A 27,062-nucleotide genomic window follows, 5' to 3' on the forward strand; every position below is an offset into this window, starting at 1 on the left:
AAAGAGTCGAACACAACTGGAGAGACTTGGCAGGCATGCTTTGGGTTTAAGAAGATAAAATCTGATGTACACTTGATTTTCTTCTTTGATTTCTCTACTACCTTGCCCAGCTTCTGACTCCAGTTCCAGAGTATCCAAGTACTCAGCGGGCAGCTTCTCGATGAACACATAAGAGTAATTATAATGGATTTAGGCACTTTGGATTCGGTAATGGAGAACACGGACCAAGAAGCACTGTGAAACTGAGGAATAGAATCTTCTTTTGGTGTTCAAGGTACATTACAACCCACCCCACATCCACCAAATAAATCTGTGCAGAAAATAAATAAGGTTATTATCCCTGCTTGTAGCAAGCTTGCAGTTGAGTGTAAGAAGATATTTTCTGTAAAACATACAATATAAATCTAGAAGAATGAATACCCACATACACACCACCATTAGGTGGTAACACGAGCAGTAACTGATACACCAGAGTGAAAGTAGCCTCAATTTCCCAAGGGTCAGAGATCTAGGGAAACTAAAGAAAATAAATTTAAGAAAGCATTAAGTTGAGGCTAGTACAACTTTTTTTTTTTGCTAAAATTTTGCAAAGCCTTGTTCCTTGATATTCTAGATAAATAGTCTATGTACCTTAGAAACCAGTCTGTCTATCCATAGATGTACTTGGATGCTGCTAAGATGAATAATTGATTGGATGCTCTTAATTGTGCCTACTTTTCTATATAAATTCTTGACATTTTAAGGTACTTTAGGATCAGTGAACCTGAAAATCCAGGGTCTTCAACCAAGGAGATCAAGAACGTCTCTTTTGTGGGAGGAAAAAAAAAGCTCCTTGAATGGCACACAATGCATTTTCATGCAAATAGATAAAATAATCTTATTTGACCTCGTTTTTCTGCTTGGACACTTAGAAATTTAATTTTGTCTACAGCCTAGACAATCTGTTCTGGAAAATTATTTGGTTCCTTAGAGTATTAAAAATCTGTGAGGTAGTGCTCCTAACAAAAATATATAGGCTGAATCCAGTTAGAGTATTGAATCCACTCCAGTATTCTTGCCTGGAGAATCCCATGGACAGAGGAGCTTGGCAGGCTACAGTCCATGGGATTGAAGAGTTGGACATGGCTGGAGTGACTTAGCATGCAGAATGTGAGACTTATAAGAGAGCTACTATGAAAGAAAGGCTGAAAGGAGGGGAATTTTCAAATGGAAAGAGACTAAAGGTTCATTAAAACTAAAAGCAGCCAGAAACATTGTTTGAATCTAGTTTTAAAAAACAAATTGGAGGGAGCCAGTTGGGGAAATTTGAAAATATGGACTATCAAATTACAGAGTTATTATAAATGTTGTTAATTAGGTCCGATATGGTACTGAAGTTATGCTTTTATTCTTAGTTCTTATTTTTAGGAGATGTCTGTTAAGTATTTAGGTATGGAATTTAAAGGTCACAGTAACTTTCAGATTTCTTGCAGACTTAATGATCTTGGGCAAATGACATTAAAAATTAGTGAGTACACGAGCAGGCCTATGGTCAGAGAATCTAAATCTTACTAAATAAAAGTGGTTCGCTTCTTGGGCTTGCATGAGTCAGTCCTTTCCCCCCGCAATGTTCTAGTCTATGGCTATATTTGCAGTAAAAAATAAGTACAAGATTTTTTGTAGTTAAATAAATTTTTAGTTCCTGTTTACTAGCTTATAAAAACAGGATCTCTAAAAAGTGAAAACAAAATCCCCTTTAAAAGATTGTATTATTCATACCAAGGATACCTGCAAATCCATATGTCTTTAAGGAAAGATTAAAATTTTCCTCTCTAGCACCTCTTTTCCCTGCTTGCTCTTAACCGTGAACCTTTGAGTGGCAATAATTCCAACATACAAGCAAGAGTTAGGGGCTCTGGGATTCAGAAAAGACAAAAAACCGTGTGGTAAACCTCTTCCCACCTTCTCTGTGGATTTCACCACCACATGAGAAAAGGGAGTGCACCATAACGTCCCTGCCTGTCGGATACCCTCTATATGCGCCTTTTTATTCTCAGGTGGGTCTCTCGAGTGCCCAAGTATCTGGAGTTCTGGCATATGCATCCTTTCTGGGCAGCAGAGACACAGAAGGCAATGTCTCAGCCGACTATCAGGGTAAGGGACTAGAAGACAGTCTAGTAGTGACTCTGCTCAAAGCAGAGTCTTTTGGAGTGGTTGACAGAACACAGAAAGATTTCAATTTTGCAGCATACCTTAGTTTTTGCTTGGATCAAAATGCCATTTAACACAGTAATCTTACTGAAAACAACTATAACAGGGAAGATAGAGACGCAGCATACACGAGAGGGCTCCATAGCTCAGGGGTTAGAGCACTGGTCTTGTAAACCAGGGGTCGCGAGTTCAAATCTCGCTGGGGCCTGATGGTCGTTTTTTTCCCCGCCTCCTAAGCCGTGGCCACAGGGCGAGGGAACCCGTGCGGCTGTTCTGGCAGATCTCCTCTGCCGTCGGCAGCGCGTCATAAGACTTTCAGGCCAAGTGGACGTAGCTCCCCCTCTGCTGTCCTGGTCTGGACCCACGATCACAGTTGATAAATCCTCCGCTGCGTCAGGCACGCGCTCGCTGGGGAAACGACACGCATTTCTGCCGGTAGAAGGCACTCAAACTCCTGTGTCTTAGAAACGGCTAGTGACGTGGCCTAGTGACGTGCGTGAGCCTTGAGGCGGAATTAATGGGCTATCTCACTGTGGCTCGTTGGTCTAGGGGTATGATTCTCGCTTAGGGTGCGAGAGGTCCCGGGTTCAAATCCCGGACGAGCCCACCTTTGTTTGCTTCTGGTAATTTATTTAAAATATATGTGCTATCGCATTTTGTTCTCTCTACTCTGCTTTGAAAAGTTGCGGCACAGGGCCCTTAGAAAAGAGAAATGGTAAAGTTACGGAGAACTACGAGTTTTTCAATTCTGTCTGATGATGCGATTCCCCACTCTTCTGGCTTGCAGGCTGACGTGGCAGCTCCGAGAGCCTGTCTCCAGACCTCGCAGGTGCATCTGCTGTGAAAATGCAAATGGTCACATGTTCCCTTTCCCAGTCTAGCGCCAGGGATCCCGTTCAGTAAATAAAATAGTGTATGGGAAACTGAAGAAGGAAAGGAGCAGGTTGCCCTGACTGGACTGACTCCATTTTTTAAAAAAACAGGAACTCCACCTTACACTCTCGGCGGACTTTGGACTGCATACCTAGGGAGTCATAGAGATGAAATACCAACAGCCAAGCAGGCCTCCCTGGCGGATAAAAACCAGACCAGGCCGACCCCGTACCTAGACCTCCCGGAGCCAGAAGGTACGCAATGTCCACTGTGTAATCTTTTTTTTTTTCTTAAGAGTTTTATTTTTTTTTTTCATTTATTTTTATTAGCTAGAGGCTAATTACTTTACAATATTGTAGTGGTTTTTGCCATACACTGACATGAATCAGTCATGGATTTACATGTGTTCCCCATCCCGATCCCCCCTCCCGCCTCCCTCTCCATCCCATCCCTCTGGGTCTTCCCAGTGCCCCAGCCCTGAGCACTGGTCTCATGCATCCAGCCTGGGCTGGCGATCTGTACCACTATGTAATCTTAATAATACTTATTGATGTAGACTGAACTCTATGTCCAGATAGCTTTAGAATGTAAATTTATGGCTGTAACCTGATTGTATCTCTTACTAACATTGTCCAGAGTGGACTTTAGAGAATTTGGAGATGTGGGCTTGGGCACGTACACTTTGTATAAAAGGTTGTCACCAAGTCGGTAGGGGTCCTTGGCTAAGGAGGAAACTGCCTGGGACCCGCCATGTAATAAACTGCACTTCACGATCCAGGCTGTCCTTCTGAGTGAGTTCGCTTCCCAGAGCGTTTGGCTGTAACAAAACTGCTTGGCAACTTCAAATAGTGCTAAACACAAACTGCTTTTCCCGCCCCTGAAGGAACGCGGGTCTGAAATGTACTAACATAATCTCCATTTTAAGCGTGTGTGATACATTATCCTTTAAAAGAGTTTTTATGTAGTATCACATACTGTGGTGTCTTCTTTGTTTTCTCTTTCTCCTACTCCACACTCCTGTTAGTGTGGAGTTAAAAAACAAGCAAACAAACAAAAACCAAAAAACCAAACAACACTCACGTAGAGTAAGGTCATCTCTAGCGGAGGAATTAGAATGATTGTTTGTTCAGACGCTCAGTCGTGTCCGACTGTTTGCGACCCCATGGACAGTAGCACGCCGGGTTTCTCTGTCCTTTATCGCCTCCCGGAGCTTACATTACCGTTTTGCCGGCGATGCCATTCAACCCTCTCATCCTGCCTTGAATCTTGCCCAGCAACAGGGTCTTTTCCAAAGCACAAAACTGGGCACGTCCATACTCTATCAAGCACTGAACATCAGTAGGGAGAGGAAAGTCAAGAAACTGTATTAAAGTGGCAGGATCGGCGGAGTCAAGGATATTTGATCTGCATGGTTTCAAAAACCACCTGGCAGCGGTGGGATTCGAACCCACGCCCCCGAAGAGACTGGAGCCTTAATCCAGCGCCTTAGACCGCTCGGCCACGCTACCTACAGACGGCGCTTAGGGCCATACGCTTTATGATCCTCTCTCCTCCCAGTCCCTCCACACCCAGTGATTCACATATTTATTATTTGGGGAGGCTCTTCGTATCTACCCCGCCCCCACGCTTTCTTCCTGATTTGATTTGCTTTCTTTCTTCTTTGAAGCCAGAGTGCTTGTGATTTATGGGAAGACTCTTATTGCACAAGAGCGCCTCGAGAGGCCGGACAACCTTTGTTAGCTCTAACGGGTACCGAGCGCCTGCCTGGGCCCGGCACAGTCTGGTCGCCCGGGAGAGTCGGCCCTCCCGGGTCTTGGGGATGCTTTTCGTGGAAAGCGCCACACGGCGAGAGCTTTCGGTCCTTAAGATGCTGAGTCTGGGGTCCTGCGGCGAGAAAGCGTCTGGATCTTCCTAGAGGAGACGCAGAAGCTCGCCAGGCGGTGAGTTCCATAGCTTAAAAGGGAGAGCCAGAAAAGTCCCAAACCGAACCCAGGAAACAGTCAGTAATGTGCCGAAGCCTGAAGAAGCCTACCAGTTGGGCCCCAGTCTCCAGCCCGCAGCGGACCGAAAACAGATGCTCTGTCAGCAACGCGGGTCCACTCCCCTCCCCAGTATCACAGGATCACCCCTCGGCCTGTGACTGCCCCTAATGCAATTGCCTACCTTCGTTCCCGCAGCGTCTTTGGCTCACTCAGAAGCGAAAACATGCTGCGCAATTATTTTTTGTTGATCCTGAATCTTTTTTCTTAAAAACGATCTGTGGAATAGCAATCCGTAATGTGGACGAGAGTGCAGTGATTTATTCTTCCACTAGGTGTCACCCACGTCCATAGTTAGCAAAAGATTTTTGCAACCAACTGTAGACGTGGCTAAAAGTTTCTCTACTAAAGTTTAAAAGAGAAGGATAGTTGTGTGGCTCGTTGGTCTAGGGGTATGATTCTCGCTTAGGGTGCGAGAGGTCCCGGGTTCAAATCCCGGACGAGCCCTATTTTTTTTTTTTCCTTTCCTTGTCAGCTGTCTTTCCTTTGTCTGCCTCCCATAAAGCCTCTGATTTGTTTATGTTAAACACCATCACGTTAAACAAGCACCCTATGTAGCTAATATTACAGTAAGGAGCACCATTTTATACTCCACTATTGCAGATTTAAACATATCTTTAGACAAATACTCTTTGTGTTCTTAAATCACAAGGATAAATGCTAGATGTTATTAAGCATATTTCATATAAAATTTCTTCTACAAAATCATTATTTCTAACGTCAAGTATCATTTCTCTTTTGTAGTTTCCTGTTATTAAATAGGAAGTGTTCCTTCTAGGGAGGTGGAAATTTTCCTAGGTGGAAATATTCCTAGGCGGTAAGCCTGTGGCCCACACTGGGTACTGGGGCCTCCACAGCTCAACAAGTGTGACCACGCGTCTTGTCCCAGAAAGCCTGGACTCCCTCCCTCATTCAAACCTAACATTCCAGGGCCCTTGGGTATGTTAGTAGGTGTGTGGGAGTTTCTGGTAGAGTAGCACCCTGAGAAGGAACTTCTTGACAGGGGTGCTCATACATGCCTGCAAATTAGCCTCAACCTGTAAATCTGTTTAATCATTCACTGGGGGTCCAACCCCAAACCAATTAAACCAAAGTCTTTGAGGATGGTCATTTCATAACAGATCTTCAAGTGTAATTAAGGTTGGCCTGGGAGTCACAGATGCTACCTAGTTGCTCTACAGGCCACAGCTAGAGACCACGCCCAGTATCCCAGCAACTAGGCATCCTGCGCCCCATTCCGCCTGCCTCAGAATCACCCTCTTCCAGCTGGTACTTCCTTTTCACTCCTTAAGTTTAATTCTGAGTACAATCTTTTCTCTGGGATATGGGGTGGGAGGGGTGGTAACTCTCATCCTCTACACAAGGGCTAGACTCTCAGTTCATGACCTTCATCCTACTCGCTCCCTACCTGCTGGATATGCAGTGTTCACATCCCCTTATTTCAGTCAGATGCACTCTGGCTCACCTGATGAACAAGACCTAGAAACCATAAGTAATTTTTACTTCACTCTTATTTCCCTGAGTATTTAACTTCTAGTACCTCTTAAGACATTTGGAAGAACTGTAAAACAAATGATCTTGGAATCATTGTTTAGTGCTCTCTCTTGTAACCTATATTCAATCCTGTAACAATTAATATTGTCTGTACCTTTAGAATATTTCCAGAGTCTAAACATTTTTCACCACCTCCACCACCTCTGTACTCCAAGGCACCACCACCTCGCCCCTGCGCTATTACAATAGCCCATCAACAGGCCTCTCTGGTTGGCCCTTGTGTATACTCTCAATGCAGTATAGATGTAAACAAGAAAGACCCTATGGGGCCTTCCCAGAACGTGCCTTCTCTCATATTCTCTGCCTTAACTCTTCTCTGAAGTACCTAGATAATAGTATTTGATGCGTAGTATTTTCAGAGTTGTTTTACAGATATGAACCACCACCATCCCCCCAACCAAATGGAAGATGTTAACTACTCAATGACCATGGGCACATAGACCCCAGCCTCCTGGAGCCTAAGGACTGATACTGTTAACCCCTCTGACAATGCCTGTTCCCTCACCATCAGCCAATCAGAGAAATGTGCATGAGCTGATCACATACCCTATGACCCTTTCCCTCACCTGGCTTTTAAAAATGCTTTGTTTACGAACTTCCCTCATGGTCCAGTAGTTAAGATTCCATGCTTCCACTCAGGGGTCACGGTTCAGTCCCTGACCCCATATACCGCACTGTGTGGCCAAAACCAAAAATGCTTTCCTGAAACCCTTCCGGAGCTTAGACAATTTAGAGTCTGAGCCACCTCGTCTCCTTCCATGGCCCTGCAATAAACTTTTCTCTTGCTCCAAACTCCAACATTTCAGTTTGTTTCACCTCACAGTGAGTCAGGCACACGAACTTGTGTTAACAGAGAGAACGAGCCTATTAAAACCTTTGTTGTTGTTCAGTTGCTACGTCATGTCGACTCTTTGTGACCCCATGGACTGCAGCAAGCCAGGCTCCTCTGTCCTCCACTATCTCCTGGAGTTTGCTCAAATTCATATCCATTGAGTTGGTGATGCTATTTAATCATCTCATCTCAGTAGCATATTGGACACATTCCAACCTGGGGGGGGTTCATCTTCTGGTGTCATATCTTTTTGCCTTTTCAAACTGTTCATGTAGATCTCCAGGCAAGAATACTGGAGTGGGTTGCCAGTTCCTCCTCCAGGGACCATGATTTGTCGAAACTCTTCACTATGACCTGTCCATCTTGGGTGGTCCTGCAGAGCGTGGTTCATAGCTTTATTAAGTTATGCAAGCCCCCTCACCATGACACAGCTGCGATCCATGAAGGGGATTAAAACCTAGGAGACAGCAGATCATTGCTCTGCTTAAAATCCTTTGATGCATCTCTGTTTCATTTCACATTTTATCAAAACTCCTTGACATGACTTCAAAAATCTCTACATGACTCTGCCATTTCTCAGACTCCTCTCACTTTTTTGACCTCATCTCCCACTGTCTCTCCCATTGTCAGCTGTGTTCCATCCACATTAGCCTATAGTAGTTCTCAGAAATACCCACCCCAGTGCCTCTGCAAATGCTCTTCTCTCTGCTTTGAATCTTTTCTCCTTCATATCTGCATGGCTCAGTCCTGCTTTTAAGATCTCTGCTCAGATGTTAGCAGAGTGACCTCTGTATGAAATAGCACCCACCCCCTATGCTCTCCGCTCCTCTGTCTCTACTGTAACTACATTCTTTGCACCGACCAGCACCTAACTTTTGCTGGTGCTCCTGTTGTTGTTTAATTCTCCCTCCTCAGCCACTAGAATGGAAGCTCCGTGAGGACAGGGCATTGTATTTGTTGTTTTCACTGCCAAAGTCTCCTATTCCAGAGGCTGGAACAGTTCTTAGCACCTAATAGATACTCAAGAAATATTTGTTTAATAAAGTGTGTGAATTGTCTTATTTTATTTATTTTTAACCACAGAGCAAGGTCCTAACTGCCAGATCACCAGGGAATTCCCTGTGTGAATTATTTTAAATCAAAAAGGAATCCCTGGGGACTTCGCTGGCAGTCCTTGGTTAAGACCTTGTGGCCCCAATGCCAGGGATGATGGTCTGATCCCTGGTCAGGTAGCAAAATTCCCACATGCCTCAGGGCCAAAAAAAACCCCCCAAAACATAAAACAGGAGCAATATTATAACAAATTCAATAAAAACTTAAAAAATGGCCCACATTAAAGAATATTTTAAAAAAAGAAAAAGGAATCCCTGATTCTGGATGCCGAAGGGAATAAAGAGCATGGAGGTTTTGGGAGCTTGAACAAGAGGGCTCTTGCAGTGTCGGGTATCCTATGCATGTGCCATCTTCTAAGAAAGCCTGAGAACGGGCTTTCTGAAATATATTCTTTGGCAGCTCTCCTCGGTCACAGTATGGACCTGCAAATGCTTTCCAGAAGTGTTGAAAGGTTCTCCCAACTGGACATAAAGAAAGGCACAAAGCTGTAAATTGTGCCTCAGTGCCACCGACTTCAGTAGCAAGCTCTCCCTGGGCAGAGCTGCTTGGCCAAATTTGCTTGGGCAAATTCTGAACCACATGGTGTTTTGAGTTCACACTGTAGAGTTGCATTTAGCAGGGCCATTCTGTTAGAGTCTGTAAAATAATGGACTTAATAAGAACAAAAGTCCATAAAAGGGAGATTGCAGAGGATGAGAAAAACGAAAGAAAAGAAGCTGTATAATCCAATGGGACTTTATCAACTTCACTTGACCAGGTTTCATGATAAGCGATCTGTGACTGTGAGTCAAGGAAACAGTGCTCACATGAAGGGAGAATGCTGGGAGGAGTATTTAAAACAAGAAGTGAAAACCTGTTGATGCTCTCAAGATAGGTATTAATAGGCAAAGTGACTGTTCTCAGGGGCTATGACCACCAGTTGAAATCTGCCCCCTTGTGGACAGACCAAATATTACCATGAGTTTTTCCATTAGGGTCTTGGAGATGATTGATTTAATCTCCTTGCAGTCTAAAATCCTACTACAGTCCAAAAACCTACAGTCCAGGGGACTCTCAAGAGTCTTCTCTAGCACCACAATTTGAAAGCATCATTTCAAAAGCATCATTTCTTCAGGTGCTTGGGCTTCTTTATGGTCCAACTCTCACATCTGTACATGACTCCTGGAAAAACCATAGCTTTGACTATACCGACATTTGTTGGCGAAGTGATAATTCTGCTTTTTAATATGTTGTCTAGGTTTGTCACAGCTTTCCTTCCAAGGAGCAAGTGTCTTTTAATTTCACAGCTGTAGTCACCATCCGCAGTGATTTTGGAGCCCAAGAAAAGAAAATCTGTCACTGCTTCTACTTTTTCCACATCTACGTCGCATGAAGTGATGGGACCAGATGCCATGATCTTAATTTTTTGAATGTTGAGTTTTAAGCTAACTTTTTCACTCTCCTCTTTCACCTTTATCAAGAGACATTTTAGTTCCTCTGTTTTCTGCCATTAGAGGGGTATTATCTACATATCTGAGATTATTGATATTTCCCCCTGCAATCTTGATCCCAGCTTATGATTCATCCAGCCTGGCATTTCGCATAATGTACTCTGCATACGAGTTAAATAAGCAGGGTGACAGTATACAGTCTTGTCGTACTTCTTCCCAAATTTTGAACCAGTCCATTATTCCATGTCCAGTTCTAACTGTTGCATCTTGACCTGCACACAGGTTTCTCAGGTGGCAGGTAAGGTGGTCTGGTATTCCCATTTCTTTAAGAGTTTTCCACAGCTTGTTGTGATCCACACAAACCAATCAATTCTAAAAGAAATCAACCCTGAATATTCACTGGAAGGAGTGATAGCTGTAGCTGAAGTGCTAACACTTTGGCTACCTGATGCAGAGAGCCGACTCATTGGAAGAGACCCTGATGCTGGAAAAATTGAGGGCAGGAGGAGAAAGGGGCAACAGAGGATGAGAAGTTTGGATGGCATCACTGAGTCAATGGACATGGGTGTGAGCAAACTCCGGGAGATAGTGAAGGACAGGGAAGCTTGGAGCACTGCTGTCCACAGAGTCGCAAGGAGTCGGACATGACTTAGCGACTAAACAGCAGTAGCTTTCAGATTAAAAATTAATTTTCAAGGACCTCATTACTTTTTGCTGAATCTTCCGTGTACATTGTATGGAGGTATATCTTACAAGGAAAAAGTTATATTACTGTCCAGGGAGATGGTGTTGGTGGGGTTAAGCTGAACTACTTATTAAAGTACATGGCATCCCATGGATATACAGGGAAAGCAGAAAATAGAGCTAGCACCCATTAGCAAAACTCTTGAGTTGTTTCTTTAACTAAAGGTGAAGGTTCAGAGTGACAATCAAAGATTTAAAATCTTCAAGTAGAGGTGAATCAACATTTTCTTTTCTTTTATTGATCTTTCTGATCTTATGTCCATATGGGGCTACAGGTCCCACCAAAAAGTATCAAAGCAGATTATTAAATTTTGCCAAGGATAGCCTTTTGATACTATTTTTAAGGGTGAAATCTGGTTCTTTTAAGACATGCACTCTTGGATTTTTCCGTTCAGTCTGTATTTAAAGAGTATTTATTGAGCAAACATTTGCTGAACATTTGCATTATTCCAGGCTCTGTGCTTGGAACAGAGGTTACTTCAGGGAGCCAGACAGATGTGGTTTCTACCCTCATGAAACAATCAAATAATTTTTCCAAAACTGAGAAATACAGTTAATTTAATATACTAGTTATAAAGGCCGTAAAGGAAAAGTAGGAGTGTGATGCAAGCAAAACAGAGACTGTTCATTAGGCTGGGGCTTCTGGGCAGGCTGGCCTAAGGACAGGAGAATGGGGAGGGCGAATGGAATAAGGAACATGTGCAGGAACTAGATGTTAAAATCTTGAGTTGAGAGGAACCCTGATGAGTTCAGGGATCTAAAAAGGGGAGTTTAAGGAGGGTTAGGGAGACAGGGAGAGTGGTTTGGGGTGAGGCGCCTTTGCGTGGCCTGGTAGGCAGAGGTAAGGACTATGGTCATTATTTTAAGACTTAAGTCATTGATACAGTTTAGGTCAGGGGTGGTGGTTGTGGAGAGCACAGGCACAGAACTAAATCTGTGTTTTCAAAAGATTACTGCGGTATAGCAGGGTTGACAACAAAGCCATGGAGAACCCCTGTGTCAGCTTTCTAATAAGCAAGCCCAGAGCCCCACATCAGGGAGGTTTACGGATGAATGTGTTTTACCAACTCTAAAATTGTTCATTGTTTTTCTCTCGTGCATTCTGCCAACTCTGCCAGCTCCCAGCCACTTCAGAGGAGGTCAGTGAGGCCCGTGGAATTAAGCTCAGGGTCACAGAACTATTGAGTGGCAAAGCCAATGTAAAGAGAGGAACACAGCTTTCATGACTCCCAGGCCACTGCTCATTTTGCTCTAGCTGGAGGCCTCTGAAAAGGGAGGGTATTTTTCTTTTTTTTTTTTTTTTGTTGGTGGTTGTCTTAATTTTTGGTTTTGTTTATTTATTTATTTATAATGTGGAGAAGAAAATGGCAACCCACTCCAGTACTCTTGCCTGGAAAATCCCATGGACAGAGGAGCCTGCTAGGCTACAGTCCATGGGGTCGAAAAGAGTCGGACACGACTGAGTGACTTCACTTTCACTTTTTAAAAAAATTGCATCTGGGTTCTTTTAGGCCTTAATAATGATTGGGGTCAGGAAATCATCATTTGAAGGAATCTTGTCTGATTTTCAGGGAAACTGAAATTGACTCCCAAGAGGACAGCAGAGATGGGAGTGGTAGGAAAGGTATGAATGTGCTTGGAGATGCTGTAGAGGAAAGATGGGTTAATGCTCCTTCCTCAGTGTGGACTCAAAGGAAACTGGTTCAGGGCTCAGCCTGGGAACACACATGAGGATTCAGGTACATTATGGTCAAAGCTTTCTCAGAAGTGGGAAACAGAAAGGCTTACCAAGTAGCAATTAGATACAGTTAGGGCAATCTCTCCTCAACCTGACCTCCTCTGGCCTACCACTTGGTGGCTGTCATTTCAGGAATGCAAGTAAAAATTACCAAAAAAATTGGTTTGCCCCCAAGAGAGTACAGTCCCTCCCACTGCCTGTGTGCATAGACTGGGGCTGTAGCTGCAAGGCTGAGAGGTTGATAGCCTCTGACTCAGAACATGTCCTGCACAAATCAGCAGCAGCTTGTTTTTGGACATAGGCAAGCTCCAGTCTAACTCACCTGGATGGAGATGGGTGAGGTAGTGGATGGAGACGGGTGAGGTAGTGGGAGGGCAGTTGGAAGAGGGCCCAGAGGCTTGTGAACGTATTGAATGAACGCCCTCCTGTATTCCTACTGGTATGAATCCTGCCAGTAACAGCTTACCTAGGAAACAGCTTTGCGGTTGCCGAAGGTAGTCAATCAACCCTTCCAGAATAGGGGTGGCTTCATGCTTTTTTTTTTTTTTTGGCAATAGTGTTTTTTATTTAGGGAGATATATTTATGCCAGAATGCCAATTCCCTAAGCCATTTCACAGGCTGTTCCATCTCACTTCTGAATCAGAGTTCTGCTCCCCACCTTTGGGACTGTTGCCCGGGATCTAGCCCCCTATTTCTGCATAGCTCACCCTGACTCCTCAGGTGGCGCTCGTGGTAAAGAACCTGCCTGCCAATGCAGGAGACTGTAAGCGATGCAGGTTTGATCCCTGGATTGGGAAGATCCCCTCGAGAGAGGCAAGGCAACCCACTCCAGTATTCTTGCCTGGAGGAGACTCCAGACAGGAAAGAGGAGGCGCGCATAGAGTCGAACACTGAGCACACACGCACACGTGTAGCACCCTGACTCCAGCCCGGGAGGCAGAAAACACGTGGCTACTCCCCCAGTGTGGAGCGAAATAGAAGTGGTGGCCAGAGAATCCTCATCTTAAGAGAAGAGCTTTCAGGGCCGTTTAAATGTAGTTCCGTTTAAATGTAGTTCAGAGCCTTTATTTGCAAAAGTAAGAATGTTCAAACACTTGGCAGCGGTGGGATTCGAACGCACGCCCCCGAAGAGACTGGAGCCTTAATCCAGCACCCTAGACCGCTCGGCCACACTACCCACTGAAGGGTAAATAGGACTGTGAAGGATGACTTGAGGAATATACTTTGTACGGTCCGCTCTCCTCTGCTTCCCTCCATACCCTGTGGTTCATACATTTATCGTTCAGAGGAGGCTGTTTGTATCTCTTCCACCACCCCACCCCCCTCTTTTCTTCTTGATTTATTTTGCTTTTTTCTTTGAAGTCACAGTGCTTGAGATTTATGGAAAGAGTCTTTTTTTTTTTTTTTTAGCATGCTTGTCCTGCTTCCCCCTCCCCCATTTATTTATATTAGTTGGAGACTAATTACTTTACAGTATTGTAGTGGTTTTTGCCATACGTTGACATGAATCAGCCATGGATTTACATGTGCTTCCCATCCTGAACCCTCTTCCCAGCTCCCTCCCCATCCCATCCCTCTGGGTCATCCTAGTGCACCAGCCCTGAGCACTTGTCTCATGCATCAAACCTGGACTGGTGATCTGTTTCACAATTGATAATATACATGTTTCAATGCTATTCTCTCAGATCATCCCACCCTCGCCTTCTCCCAGAGAGTCCAAAAGTCTGTTCTATACATCTGTGTCTCTTTTTCTGTCTTGCATATAGAGTTATCGTTACCATCTTTCTAAATTCCATATATATGCGTTAGTATACTGTATTGGTCTTTATCTTTCTGGCTTACTTCACTCTGTATAATGGGCTCCAGTTTCATCCACCTCATCAGAACTGATTCAAATGTATTCTTTTTAATGGCTGAGTAATATTCCATTGCGTATATGTACCACAACTTTCTTATCCATTTGACTGTCAATGGACACCTAGGTTGCTTTCATGTCCTGGTGATGAACATTGGGGTACACATTTCTCTTTCAGTTCTGGTTTCCTCAGTGTGTATGCCCAGCAGTGGGATTGCTGGGTCATATGGCACTTCTATTTCCAGTTTTTTAAGGAATCTCCACACTGTTCTCCATAGTGGCTGTACTAATTTGCATTCCCACCAACAGTGTAAGAGGGTTCCCTTTTCTCCACACCCTCTCCAGCATTTATTGCTTGTAGACTTTTGGATAGAAGCCATTCTGACTGGTATGAAATGGTACCTCATTGTGGTTTTGATTTGCATTTCTCTAATAATGAGTGATGTGGAAAGAGTCTTATTGCACAAGAATGTCTGGAGAGGCTGGACAACCTTTGTTGACCTTATAGTCAAATTCTTCCTTTATTCTTTTCTACCACCTCTATTTTAGAGATGAAGGAACTGTGACTCTGAGAAGTGATACAGAAGAAGAAAAAGATCTGAAATCTTTCATCCATTCTGTAACGTTTTTTGATCTCCTGTGAGTACCAAGCAGTGTGCTTGAGCAAGCAAGTACATTGTTCAGGCTGTCCAGAAGCACACTGCATGGGGGAGAGAAAGCCAAATACATTCTCTGCCACACCACATAGTAGTCACCACTGCCAAGTTGTGAACAGAAAGCTGAGAGGAAAGCTTTGTATGGCACTCAAGGATAGGATGCAAGTGGGTAATTCATAAAATTCCTGGAGGAACTGATAAAATCCCATGCCCTTTGCTTGGCAGTCAAGAGATATTGCTTGCTAGGTGGGCTTGTGTCAAATGTCTGAGAGTTTGTAGGAACCAGCAGAAATTGCAGGCTCCACTTCCAAGGTTAGAAAGAAGCTTGACTGTTGTCCCCATCAGAGTAGTAGGTGAAAATGGTTTGGGAGGGCTGCTTGGTGAAAATGAACAGTGAAGAAAGAAAACAGATCCCAACTCAGAAGTACTTCCCACCTTCTGTCTTAAGAGTAGTGCTAAAAGGTGGACATCTGGGTGATGAAGAAATAGGGAGAGAGAACTAGAGAATGGTGGAGGGTGGGGGTGAGGAGTTCTTTCGGCTTTAAACAAGCTTCCTAAATTCAAGGTATTGACAACTCTTTCTCTGCCAGTCATCCCCACTTCCAAGGCACACACACATGTTCTTACTACTCCCTTCCTCCCTGCCTGACCCTGGACTCTCCCTCCCTAGTAGAACTCAGATCTCTCCAGTTTATCTCTAGGATCCCGATGAACTGTTTTGAACACGAGTAGTTAAGGCCTATAACTGAGAAATACAGACGAATCCTTTTTCCTCCAATGATCTGTTTGTGACATAGGTCTTCCCAGGATCCAGGGAAGAAGCATTCTGAGGAGCGGGCTGAGTCGTGTGATGTGAGACAAGTGCATACCCTTGTGCCTTGTGGAAGCTCTGAACGAGGAAAAGTGACCTAGACATCATGGTTTCCTATTAGGGTGTTGAGTAATCCACATCATAATGGAAAACTCAGCTTAATTGTGGGGTGGGTGCCACTCTACAAATTATGATGCTATTTACCAACTCGAGGCTCATCTAGTATGGTGATCTTTAAATATCAGGGAGCATTATAATCACCACAGATGGGCTACTAATTACACATGCAGAATCCAGGGCCTCATCTCCAGAGATTTTGATTCTATGGGTCTAGGGTAAAGCCCAGATTTCTGTATTTTTCATCAGTAGCCAAGGGACTCTGATGGGTTTCACTTAGAAACCACCACCTGTACCTCTTTTTTTTTTTAATCTGTGGGAGCCAGGAAGTGACAGATTAAGGAGTGGTTGAGGACTGACTGTGAGGTCATCCCTTCCACAATATGCTCCCCACCTTCCTTCCATCCCCATTCTTTGGCATGGGCAATTTGTGTTTCCTCAGTTTTATGGTAAAGTACTCAGAAGATACATCTTCAAGGGGGCCCCTTGCCTCTTCTTATGGAGTAATGAGCACCCCTCAGGCCGAGCTCCTTTGAAACTCTGTGGTCACTGCTGTGAATAGGCATGGAGCTTGAGGAAGAGGACATATACAGTATGGGATGATGAGGGGAGTAAGCACACCCCATATCAGAGTGGCCCAGAAAAAGGACAGTTTGAAAAAGACAGCTGGTGAAGGGCCTGCTGACCGATGGCAGGACTAGCAGATGTTACGAATCAGGGTGAAGGTATTTTTTCTCTTTTGTAATTAAAAATGTTCAGAAAGTCTGTTAAACTCCATATCCTTGTGTTTTGTGTGTATTAGTGAGTATAGGGCAGGTCTGTGTCCAGGCTTTGGGAGAAGGGTGAAACAGGCCAGAAACAGCTGCAGCCCCATGGAGAAGCACTTTGAGAAACCAGGGATGAACCAACAAGAAAACCGGAGCATCTGTTATGCACACGAGATTAAAGTGCTCCCCAGAGATCTTGAACAGTTGCAGAAGGGAACTAGAATTCTAATAGTGATGAAGCATGGAGCTTGGATTATTGCTATACAAGGGAGGGCAATCTCCCAAATCTAAAATATTGGGTCTATTTAGGTTACATTCCCTTTGGCTTATTATTTCCTTTGTTACCACTCAGATGCCTGACTCTTAGCTTGCCATCTATGTCTCCTCATCCATGCACTTTTTCCCCAAGTGATCTTTCACAGAACCCTGTTCCTTTGACTGTTAATAGTAGTGTCCATCAAATAAAGCTCCAAGCTCAAATCAATTTGAAAAATCTTGAATTAAATGAAACTAGTCAAGCTTCTCTAATGCTGAGCTTCTCAGAACCTCACGCTCTGTGAATCTCGTGACTGCAAAGGAAGGGATATAATGAACAGTGTTTCCTCTAACTTTAGATCGTGAAATGTTTTTCTTGAAGTTCACTCATTAACATTTTACAGAAGGACATTTGCCTGAAGGCAAGGTGGCCCTCCGGTGTTTTTTGTTTGGTGTTTTGCTCACATTAGGTGGCATGTGGGATATTAGTTTCCCAGCTAGGGATTGAACCTGTGCTCCCTGCATTGTGAGCATGGAGTCTTAACCACTGAACCATCAGGGAAGTCCTTCCAGTGTTTCTCCTCTCCTTCTCTTGTAGTAATAGGGAGCCAGAATTTTAGCTGGGCACATGCCCACCCAGAATAAACCTTAAGTTTCCCAGTGTCCCTTGCAGTTGGGTCTGACCAAGCTATTGCTGATGAGATATAACTGGAAATAGTGTGCCAGACTTTGGGATGTGTCCTCAGAAGGCAGTGCATGCCCCTTCCCTGCCTTTCTTCTCCCTGCTGGCTGGCTAGACTGCAGACTGGAAAGTTGTGACAGGGCAGCCTTCTGGACCATGACGCAGAACCCACACAATGAGAGAGAAGAACCACCATTTTGGAACACCTCGCCAATTGTAGGCTGACTACCTAAGGCTTTCCCCTGGTGGCTCAGACAGTTAAGAGTCTGCCTGAAATGTGGGAGACCCAGGTTCGTTACAACCCAGTCCATTATCTTGCCTGGAAAATCCTATAGGAGCTGGGCCAACTACAGTCCATGGGTCACAAAGAGTCAGGCACAACTGAATGACTTCACTTTATTTACACAAGAAATAAACATTCATTTTGTTTAGACTACTATTACTTTGAGCTTTCTATCATTAGCAGCCATTTGGGAAGCGTGTAAAGGTGATCTTTTTAGACTTTTTTTTTTTCCCTCAAAACAAGTTGTGTATTAGGACGTACACAAAGTCTAGGGATTTGCACATAAGCTAACAAAATATAATAAAGGATATTCCAAAATGGATACTTGGAATAAGAGAGGGCCTTGGCTGATTAAGAGTATTTAGAATCAATAAATATATTCTAACAAATATACTAATTATAATAAGTTGTTCAAAAGTTTTCTTCTAAAGCTTACATCTCTCTCTCTATATATATCAGTTCAGTTCAGCTCAGTTCAGCTCAATTCAGTCGCTCAGTCATGTCCTACTCTTTGCATGCTGGGCTGCAGCACGCCAGGCTTCCCTGTCCATCAACAACTCCCGAAGCTTGCTCAAACTCATGTCCATCGAGACAGTGATGCCGTCCAGCCAGCTCATCCTCTGTCGTCCCCTCCTCCACCTGCCTTCAATCTTTCCCAGCATCAGGGTCATTTCCAACGAGTCAGTTCTTTTCATCAGGTGGTCAAAGTACTGGAGTTTCAGCTTCAGTCCTTCCAACAAATACTTATAACTGATACTTATATATCTTTGATCTCCTTCCCCTATCAGTAGGTCCAAGGGCTATATACAAATATGTATGTATTTGAGTATAATAACTGTTTTTCTTTCAATAAACTCCATTTGTCAGAGACAAATACAGTACTGTAAACAGTCTCCAAGGGCATTGGCCCCAAGGCCCCAGTCTGTACAGACAACTCCTCAGAGTCCACAGGAATTCTGAGCTTCCAGAGTCCAGAATGGTTCAGAACATACACACAGCGGCCTAAGCTCGTCCAGTCAGTAAGGTGAGCAAAAAGTTTCCTCCGGTCCTCATGCCTCCTTCATCTGTCACTCCATTCTTAGCACTCCTGAGACAAGCTTCCCAGGTTCTTTATTGGAAGGCATTTAAGCACCAGCCCTTGGTGCTACTCCACAACACACTCTTTTAACGGTTGTGAGTCAAATCCAGGGGGGGAACCAAGGAGTTGGAAATGTTTTCCTTCCTGAGGGGAGCTTGTTCAGAGTACTCCTGACATGGAGCCTACTTGTAAGTGGCAGCAAACAGATCATAACAACAATCAAAATAAAAATGAAAATTACATAATATATTAGAGGGTATAAATGAAATAGAAAAGAAAAAAGTAGAACATGTAAGTGTGGGTCAGACATGTGTGGGCTAGAATTTCAGGTGGGTTGGTCTGTATGGGCCTCACTGGCAGACTTGAAGGAAGGAGAGTGAGTGAGCACAGCGTCTGTGACGGACAGACATCGGGGATCCGGCGGAGGGGGTGGCCAGAGCAAACACCCCAGGCAGGAGACCCCCGACCTACACAGAAAACACAGCTAGAACAGATATGGATGGGGTGCGAATTTGTCACTAATGTGGCTCTTATCAGCTCCCACTGATTTTGTCATTCTTTTCATTTCCATTAGCTATTGTTCTTGTTTAGTTACTAAGTTGCGTCCAACTCTTTGGAATCCCATGAACTGCAGCATGCCAGGCTTCCCTGTCCTTCACCATCTCCCGGAGCTTGCTCAAATTTATGTCCATTGAGTCAGTGATGCTATTTAACCATTTCATCCTCTGCTGTTCTCTTCTCCTTTTCCTTCAGTCTTTCCCAGCATCAGAGTCTTTTCTAATGAGTCGGCTCTTCACATCAGGTGGCCAAAGTATTGGAGTTTCAGCTTCAGCATCAGTTCTTCCAATGAATATCCAGGACTGATTTCCTTTAGGATTGACTGGTTGGATCTTCTTGCAGTCCAAAGGACTCTCAAGAGTCTTCTCCAGCACTACAATTAGAAAGCATCAATTCTTCAGCACTCAGCCTTCTTAATGGTCCAACTCTCATGTCAATACATGACTACTGGGAAAATCATAGCTTTGACTATATAGACCTCTGTTGGCAAAAAGATGTCTTTGGTTTTTAATATGCTGTCTAGGTTTGTATTGGTTATTCTTCTTCTCTAAAGAAGAACTTTCCTTTATTACATGAAAGGTATTTGGCTACCCTGAAATAATGTGCAGCTGTTATATTTTAATTATAAATGTTCATATTAAGGATTGATTCAGACTCAGAGGGGAATAGTGATCTTTGTCTTTTCACTGATATGTCCCAAGTGTCGAAAATAGTGTCTGGCACAGGAAGACAAATAACATGTGAATGATAAAATTTCCTTATAGTAGGTGACAAAAATCCAGTATAAACAGGGACTGAGGAAACTAAGTCTTGGCACAACCATGAGTCAAGAATTCTGAGTGTGAACCCTGTACTCAAGGAGTTTTTTAAGGGAAGTTGATAAGAATGTTTGTCTCCTGGTTAGTGCTATTGGCTGATAGATGTTTCTAGATGCCCCTGGATCCCTGGGAGAAAAAAAACCCATAATAACAACCACATTGAATTTCTCCCCAGATTAGTAGGGCAGACGACTTAGAATTAACTTTAATTTGATATAGAAGCAATAAGGTGATGCAAATTTTCTTGCCTAAGTTTGTAGAATAAGATCTATACCTGTTAGGCAGCAAAATATTTGTTACTTACAATACTGCACTGATTTTTTAAGTGAATCAATTATCAGGAAGGGTCTTTTTTTCCCCCCTGATATCTTGCCAGGCATTTTTGAAGAACATTCAAGAACATATTTGTTTTCACAAAAATGAAATCATACTTTGTATTTCATTACATAACTTTTCACTTAATTCATCAGACTTAATGGAAAAGAATGTAAAAAGGAATGTGTACATATGTATAACTGAATCACTTTGCCGTACAACAGTAATGAGCACAATATTATAAATTACCCATGTGTGCGTGCTAAGTCGTTTCAGGTATGTCCACCTCTTTGTGACCCTATGGACTATAGCACTCCAGGCTCCTCTGTCTATGGCAAGAATACCAGAGTGGGTTTCCTTACCCTTCTCCCAGGGATGGAACCTGTGTCTCTGATGTCTACAGCAGTGGTAGGTGGGTTCTTTACCACTAGCGCCACCTGGGAAACCTGATTTTAAAAATGTAATTCATCAGACTTCCCTCAAATTTTTATTTATTTATTTAAAAAAAAAAACTTTTAATTTTGTATTGGGGTACAGCCAATTAACAGCTGTGATAGTTTTAGGCAAACAATGAAGGGACTCAGCCATACATATACATGTATCCATTGGGAGGGGTCTTGATTTGGTTACAAGGTACTTGTGGAAAGGTGGGAGCACAGAGGGACAGGTGGAATCCAGGAGACACAGAAGAGCTGGCACCATGGAGAAGCGAGGCTCTCAAGTCAGAGATAGAGAGAGATGGGGGAGTTAAAAGGGAACTTTGATAGTTTTACAGCAGACGGAGATTTAAAAAACTAGTTTTGCATTATTGTTTGTGTGACAACTGAGGCCTTGCACCCAGGGAGGGCTCCCATACTCCCAGGGAAAGTCAAAGCAACCTCCAAACGTCTGTTTCATCATGTTTCCTCTGCAGGAGAGAGCAAGTGAGCCTAGGTCTGTCTGGAACGTTCTTGGATCCTGCAGGGGAAGACATCCTGGGCATCTCTATGTCCAAGAAAACTTCAGTGGTATCTATAGTACTATTTGCTAAAAGTTGGTGCAGTTGGATTTGCTTGGGGAGATTTGGCAGAATGGTGAGATCTTTAGTCTGTCTGTCAATTGCTGCTTTACAGATCACCCCACATGGTGGCCAAAAACAATAACACTCATTCAATCCTAAATCTGGAGGTTGAACTTCACTGGGCAGTTCTTGCTTGAGGTCCTGTATGTGGTTTCATGCACAGGGAACTGAAATGGGTGGAGCAGTCTGGGCATCTCTCTCGCTGTATGGCCTCCCCCCGTGTGGTCTCAACAGTCAGACTTCTTTCTGCAGGACACCCAGAGTCAACATCCTCAGAGAACCACGGCCCAATGGAAGCTTGTGACCTCGGCTGAGAGGTCACATGATGCTACATGACGGGAGCAGGCACAGAAGCCCACCCTTATTCTCAGGAAAGGACAGAGACTCTACATCTTGCTAAGGGAGTGGTAAGATTCTGGAAGAGACTGGGATAGAAATATACTGTGGTCATTTTGGGGAGAAATACAATCTGCTACGTGGCTTTAAGGTGAGCGAGGCATTGGGCAACTGCAGAAGTCTTGCAAGGGTAGCCAACCACATCTGTGGGACATGAATAAGCTCCACAGTTTCCTGAGGGAGGTGAAGCAGCTGGAGGTCTTTGCGCATTTCTCTCCCTCCATGCGTTCTCTCCACTGGTGGCCTCTACAAGCCAAACTTCATACGTGGCAGCTGAAGGCCTCCAGAGTAAGTGCTTGCTTCCTCTACTGTCCCTTTGAGGCCACTGCCTTGTCACAGACAATGTGGGACGTGGGTCAGTTTCTAGCCGTCCTGGAGTAGAGCTCATCACTTTGACAGGATGAGTCATGAGAGGAATTACTTATGTTGTTTTACATCCTGGCACTGATATTAGTTTCCAGCAACTATCTGCCTCCTGCAGTCTTCTGAGATAGACCTGAGACTTAGCAAAGGGAGAGTGGCGGGAACTTCAGGTTGAGCGCAATCAGCTGATAATCCCTTCCCTTCTTTCTCCCCTCCTCCTCCTCCCCGCCCCGCTCTTCCTCCCTGCCTCCTTCTTCTCCTCTTCCCCCTCCATCTCCATCCTTCTTTCTTTCCCTCTTTTCTTCTTCCCTCCCTTCCCTCTTCAGAACTAAGTTGATCATATTCTGTTTACAGCCTCTCTGGTTTTATTCAATTTTATTATTTTTCCTTTTTATCCCTTATCCTTGCTTCTATTTCTCTCATTCTCATAGGCATCTGTCTTAGAGGATGTAATCCACATTCTTCCCTCTTATTTAGATATTGTATATCCTTGGAAAATATATTATTTTTGAGCATGCATGTTTTCAATATACATCAACTGACAGTGATTTTTCTTTTTTCACACAGCACCATGTTTTGGAGTTCTATACATGTTGTTATTTGTAAAACTAGTGCATTATTTGAAGCTGTTTTATACTATTTTATTTTATGTCTCTAAAACATCTCTACCTGTCCATCTCTGTCATGCGGGACATTTAAGTTACCTTTAGCTCTTTTCTGCCACTTATCATGCCGTGATGAGCATCCCTGCACATATTCCATCTGGAAGAACTCTGTTGGAGTCTATGCTCGGGATAAGATTACACGGTCTCAGATTATACCCATTCATAATTTCACCAAATACTTCCAGATTATTTTCCAATATCACTACACCAATTTTTCAAGCCTACTAACATTTTTTCCAGCACTTGATGTTAGATATTCTAGTTGTTGATAATCTGGTCGTTAAAAACCACTTATCTCTTGGTTATGTTAATTTCCATTTATTAGATTACCAACACAGTTAAGCATTGACTTCCCCTTCTGAAATCGACTTTTCATAACTCTTTTCTCCTCTGGAGTGTTTGTGTCTTTTTATTGTTGATATAAAGGAAATCAGTCCTGAATATACATTGGAAGGACTGATGCTGAAGCTGAAACTCCAATACTTTGGCCACCTCATACGAAGAACTGACTCCTTGGAAAAGACCCTGATGCTGGGAAAGATTGAAGGCAGGAGGAGAAGGGGATGACCGAAAATGAGATGGTTGGATGGCATCACCGACTTGATGGACATGAGTTTGAACAAGCTCCAGGAGTTGGGAATGGACAGGGGAGCCTGGCGTGCTGCAGTCCATGGGGTTGCAAAGAGTCAGATATGACTGAGCGACTGAACTGAACCACTGAAAGAAGGAATTCCTTATGTCCAGGTGTTAATCTTTGGTTAGTTTTAGGCATTACAAATGTTTTCTCCATTTGGCTGCCAGCACTATAAAACATTTAAACCCAGCCTCAACTCTATTGGGAAAGGGTAATACTGTGAAATAAGAGATAGGCCTAGTTGCATTAGTTGAGGATAAATTTTGTAACAAGAGTTGATTCCTTGCCTGTAAACTTAGTATCACATCTATATTTTAGCAACTTGGAAATCCTGGCAGGAAACAGTGAACATGTGACAATACAGTAGATAGAGTTCTTTTTATACAACAGAAATGTTTTTGTAAGATGTGCAAATCAAAATTTGTTAATTGAAAATTTCACAAACAATTAATTATGCACTTATATCTTTGTGGCATTTTTGCAGCACATACCAAAACAGGACAGTTTGAATTGTGAAAGGACAGCCAGAGTGAAAATTTTGGGAAAGTAAATAAAAACCTCCTGCATGTTCATCTTCATGGTCTGGAATTATGCTTTTATTTTTATTGCATAGAAAGAGACACATTCTTTGAAGACTTTTCCAGGACTGTCTCCTAGACAAATTTTAACCCTCAAATAGCTTTCGACATGACATTTAGAAAGACATATACAGAAACATACAAAGGAGACTGTGTAGCTGTCTTTCCAAAAGAGAAATCATTTCAGAGCAAGAAAGAGCAAAATTAAGTCCATTTTCCCATTCCTATATCAAAGACTGTAAGATTTTGGCAACAAAAATAATTCTATTGTCTCGATACCTGAGCCACTATTTTACTTAAGCCCTTATCTACTAATTTTCCATGTAGACGTCCAATGTATACTATAATTCAGTGGTTCTCAAATTTTGCTGCATATTAGAGTCACTGGGAAACGCTTAATATACTCAACACTCAGGTCTTACCCAACACTAACTGAGGCAGAATGCCTCAAGGTGGCATTTAAAAATACCTCAGAGATTCCTAAGTTCAACAGAGTTTGGAAATCATTACCATGCTCTCTGAGAGCCAAGGGCTTTATTAAGACTCATGTTAATGTCCAGGAATTGTTTCTGCCGTGTCCTGGACACCACGTGGGAATGAAATTTGCTGAAACTGGAATTCAAGGCTTAAGGATTGAGATGGTGAGATTTTTAATATTTTTGCCATATTGTATCTCTGCCTGCAACTTTCTGCAACTTACTTCTTCATTAATGAAGTGGAGATAACAACTACTTCACAAGTTTGTAGTAAGGACTGATGAAAATTTGGAAAATAACTAGACTCAGGACTTTAATAAATGTTTTGAAAAGTCACTGCTTGTTTAATGAGGATACAAACAGGACCTGCCTTCCCCAACTGTCCCTCTGAAAGTAACTTCTTTTCCTGAAGGCAGCCAAGCACACTCCCCTCCTACAGGCGCCTCCCTTTCTGCTCTTTTCACTTGGACCTGCCCACACTCAGCTGGCTCCCTACCAGTTATTGTCTGGGAACAGTGAGACACAAAGGACTTTCTGAGTTCCATGATCACAAGGATATGTTGTCTATGAGAGCTACAGCAAAAACCAAAGGTGAGAGGGTCTAGCACAAAACCAAGTAAGATCGACAGAAGGAGAGGTTGGGAAGGAATTGGGAAGAAAGGATTAGTAGACAGTGCTAAAAATGCATATGGAATTGGGTAAAATCAAGGTTAAGACAATTATGGGAGAGAAAGTTGTTTAGTAATAGGAATAAAACAATCAGATATGGGGTACTTTTAATAGCTTCTGTATGTTCTGCTTTGTATTAAGCACTCTGATGGATTCAGGAGAAACAGGTGATGAGATACCAACTATTAAGAAGCTATGGAGACCACCACCACCACCACCAAAACCCAGGAATAATTAGAGAACTGATCAATGCCAGCCTGAGAGCTGAAATGATCAGAAAGGGCTTTCTTGGGGAGGGAGCTGTACCTCTAGCTGAACATTGCAGGGTTAACATGGCTTTTATTAACAGAGAGAAGGCTGTTAAAATATCAAAGGCCAGGGGAGAAAGTCCCTGGGTTGGGAAGATCCCTGAAGTAGAAAATGGCAACCTATTCCAGTATTCTTGTCTAGAAAATTCCATGGACAGAGAAGCCTGGTGGGCTACAGTCCATGGGGTCGCAAAGAGTTGAACATGACTGAGCAGGCACGCACAGGGGAGAAAGTCAGTGGATGGGGCTGGTGGAATCTGATCACTCTCCAATATTTGCTGTCTTCTCTTCCTCTGTAGTAATTAAGCCAAAACATGTGAAGGATCTCATACCCCTGATGATACTAATGGTGATAATCTTCTTGCTGCTTCTATTCTGGGAAAATGAGCTGGATGAGGATGCAGTGGCAGCAACTTTAGAGCAGTTGCATGTGGATTACCCTCAGAGTGACATTCCGATAAGGTACTGCAACCACATGATCATACAAAGAATCATCAAGGAACCCAACAACACCTGCAAAAAAGAGCATTTCTTCATCCATGAGAGGCCTCGAAATATCAACAGTGTTTGCAATTCTCCCAGGAGGTTGCCTTGCCAAAACCACGACCCCAGTCTCTGCTTCCTCAGTGAAATCGAGTTCAAAATGACAGTCTGTAAGCTCATTGAAGGCACCAGATATCCTGCCTGCAACTACCGCGTTTTCACCACAGAGGGGTTTATTGTTGTCATTTGTGATGACATGGGGCCATCTAAAATCCAGAGATACACTGAATAATCTGAGACCAGCATCAGAGTCTGCCGTCCTCTCATCTCCTCTTTCAGAGGCACTGGTGCTGGTTTTCCTGCACACTGTGGACATGGGGCCATGCCTAGAGTGAAATGCATTTATCCTTCCATTACTGCTGAGTTGGAATCTTTTTATTCTGCTTTAATAAAAAAAAATCTACTGAATTAAACCACAAAGTCTATATGTGTTTTAATTCCTTCTCCTTTTTCTGTGGGTCATTTGATGAGAACCAAGAGTGAATCCTATACAGGCCTGAAATTAGGTAAGGGAAATAACGTACTCATTTGACACCCAAAATTTTAGGAACACCAAAATCCCCAGAGTCATAGAGTGAAATAAAATTTTAAGGATCAATATAAAAATTTCTGATGAGCAAAATATCTGAATTTTAAATTAAGACCCATTCTGACAGGGTTG

At 43.2% G+C, this 27,062-nt stretch overlaps 1 protein-coding gene and 4 non-coding genes across 8 annotated transcripts; 4 read left to right on the top strand and 1 right to left on the bottom strand.

The window, feature by feature from the left end:
- Positions 1-2,325: 2,325 nt before the first annotated feature.
- TRNAT-UGU (transfer RNA threonine (anticodon UGU)) lies at positions 2,326-2,398 on the top strand. Its single transcript has one exon. It is a non-coding gene; the product is annotated as a tRNA-Thr (tRNA).
- A 326-nt stretch (positions 2,399-2,724) lies between these two features.
- On the top strand, positions 2,725-2,796 carry TRNAP-AGG (transfer RNA proline (anticodon AGG)). The gene has a single exon. It is a non-coding gene; the product is annotated as a tRNA-Pro (tRNA).
- Positions 2,797-3,082: 286 nt separating this feature from the next.
- On the top strand, positions 3,083-26,775 carry RNASE12 (ribonuclease A family member 12 (inactive)). Of its 4 annotated transcripts, XM_065941564.1 has the most exons (10): positions 3,083-3,317; positions 4,730-5,003; positions 14,919-15,008; positions 15,823-16,005; positions 18,808-18,964; positions 19,772-19,995; positions 21,623-21,716; positions 21,822-21,912; positions 22,022-25,472; positions 26,158-26,775. In XM_065941564.1, exons 9-10 carry the CDS (start codon positions 25,439-25,441, stop codon positions 26,631-26,633), a joined length of 510 nt encoding a protein of 169 aa, XP_065797636.1. In that variant the 5' UTR covers positions 3,083-3,317; positions 4,730-5,003; positions 14,919-15,008; positions 15,823-16,005; positions 18,808-18,964; positions 19,772-19,995; positions 21,623-21,716; positions 21,822-21,912; positions 22,022-25,438; the 3' UTR covers positions 26,634-26,775. The 4 variants fall into 4 exon arrangements, with proteins under 4 accessions (XP_065797636.1, XP_065797637.1, XP_065797638.1 ...); XM_065941565.1 differs by lacking the exons at positions 15,823-16,005; positions 18,808-18,964; positions 19,772-19,995; positions 21,822-21,912; XM_065941566.1 differs by lacking the exons at positions 15,823-16,005; positions 18,808-18,964; positions 19,772-19,995; positions 21,623-21,716; positions 21,822-21,912.
- TRNAL-AAG (transfer RNA leucine (anticodon AAG)) lies at positions 4,490-4,571 on the bottom strand. Its single transcript has one exon. It is a non-coding gene; the product is annotated as a tRNA-Leu (tRNA).
- TRNAP-AGG (transfer RNA proline (anticodon AGG)) lies at positions 5,478-5,549 on the top strand. Its single transcript has one exon. It is a non-coding gene; the product is annotated as a tRNA-Pro (tRNA).
- Positions 26,776-27,062: the final 287 nt, after the last annotated feature.

Source organism: Muntiacus reevesi, chromosome 7, assembly GCF_963930625.1.
Source record: "Muntiacus reevesi chromosome 7, mMunRee1.1, whole genome shotgun sequence".
NCBI lineage: Eukaryota > Metazoa > Chordata > Mammalia > Artiodactyla > Cervidae > Muntiacus > Muntiacus reevesi.

Bases quoted from the DNA above. Each gene is read 5' to 3' on its own strand.
- RNASE12 (XM_065941564.1), top strand. From the start codon at position 25,439: ATGTTGTCTATGAGAGCTACAGCAAAAACCAAAG. The intron at 25,473-26,157 runs GTGAGAGGGTCT...CTTCCTCTGTAG, and splicing joins AGCTACAGCAAAAACCAAAG to TAATTAAGCCAAAACATGTG.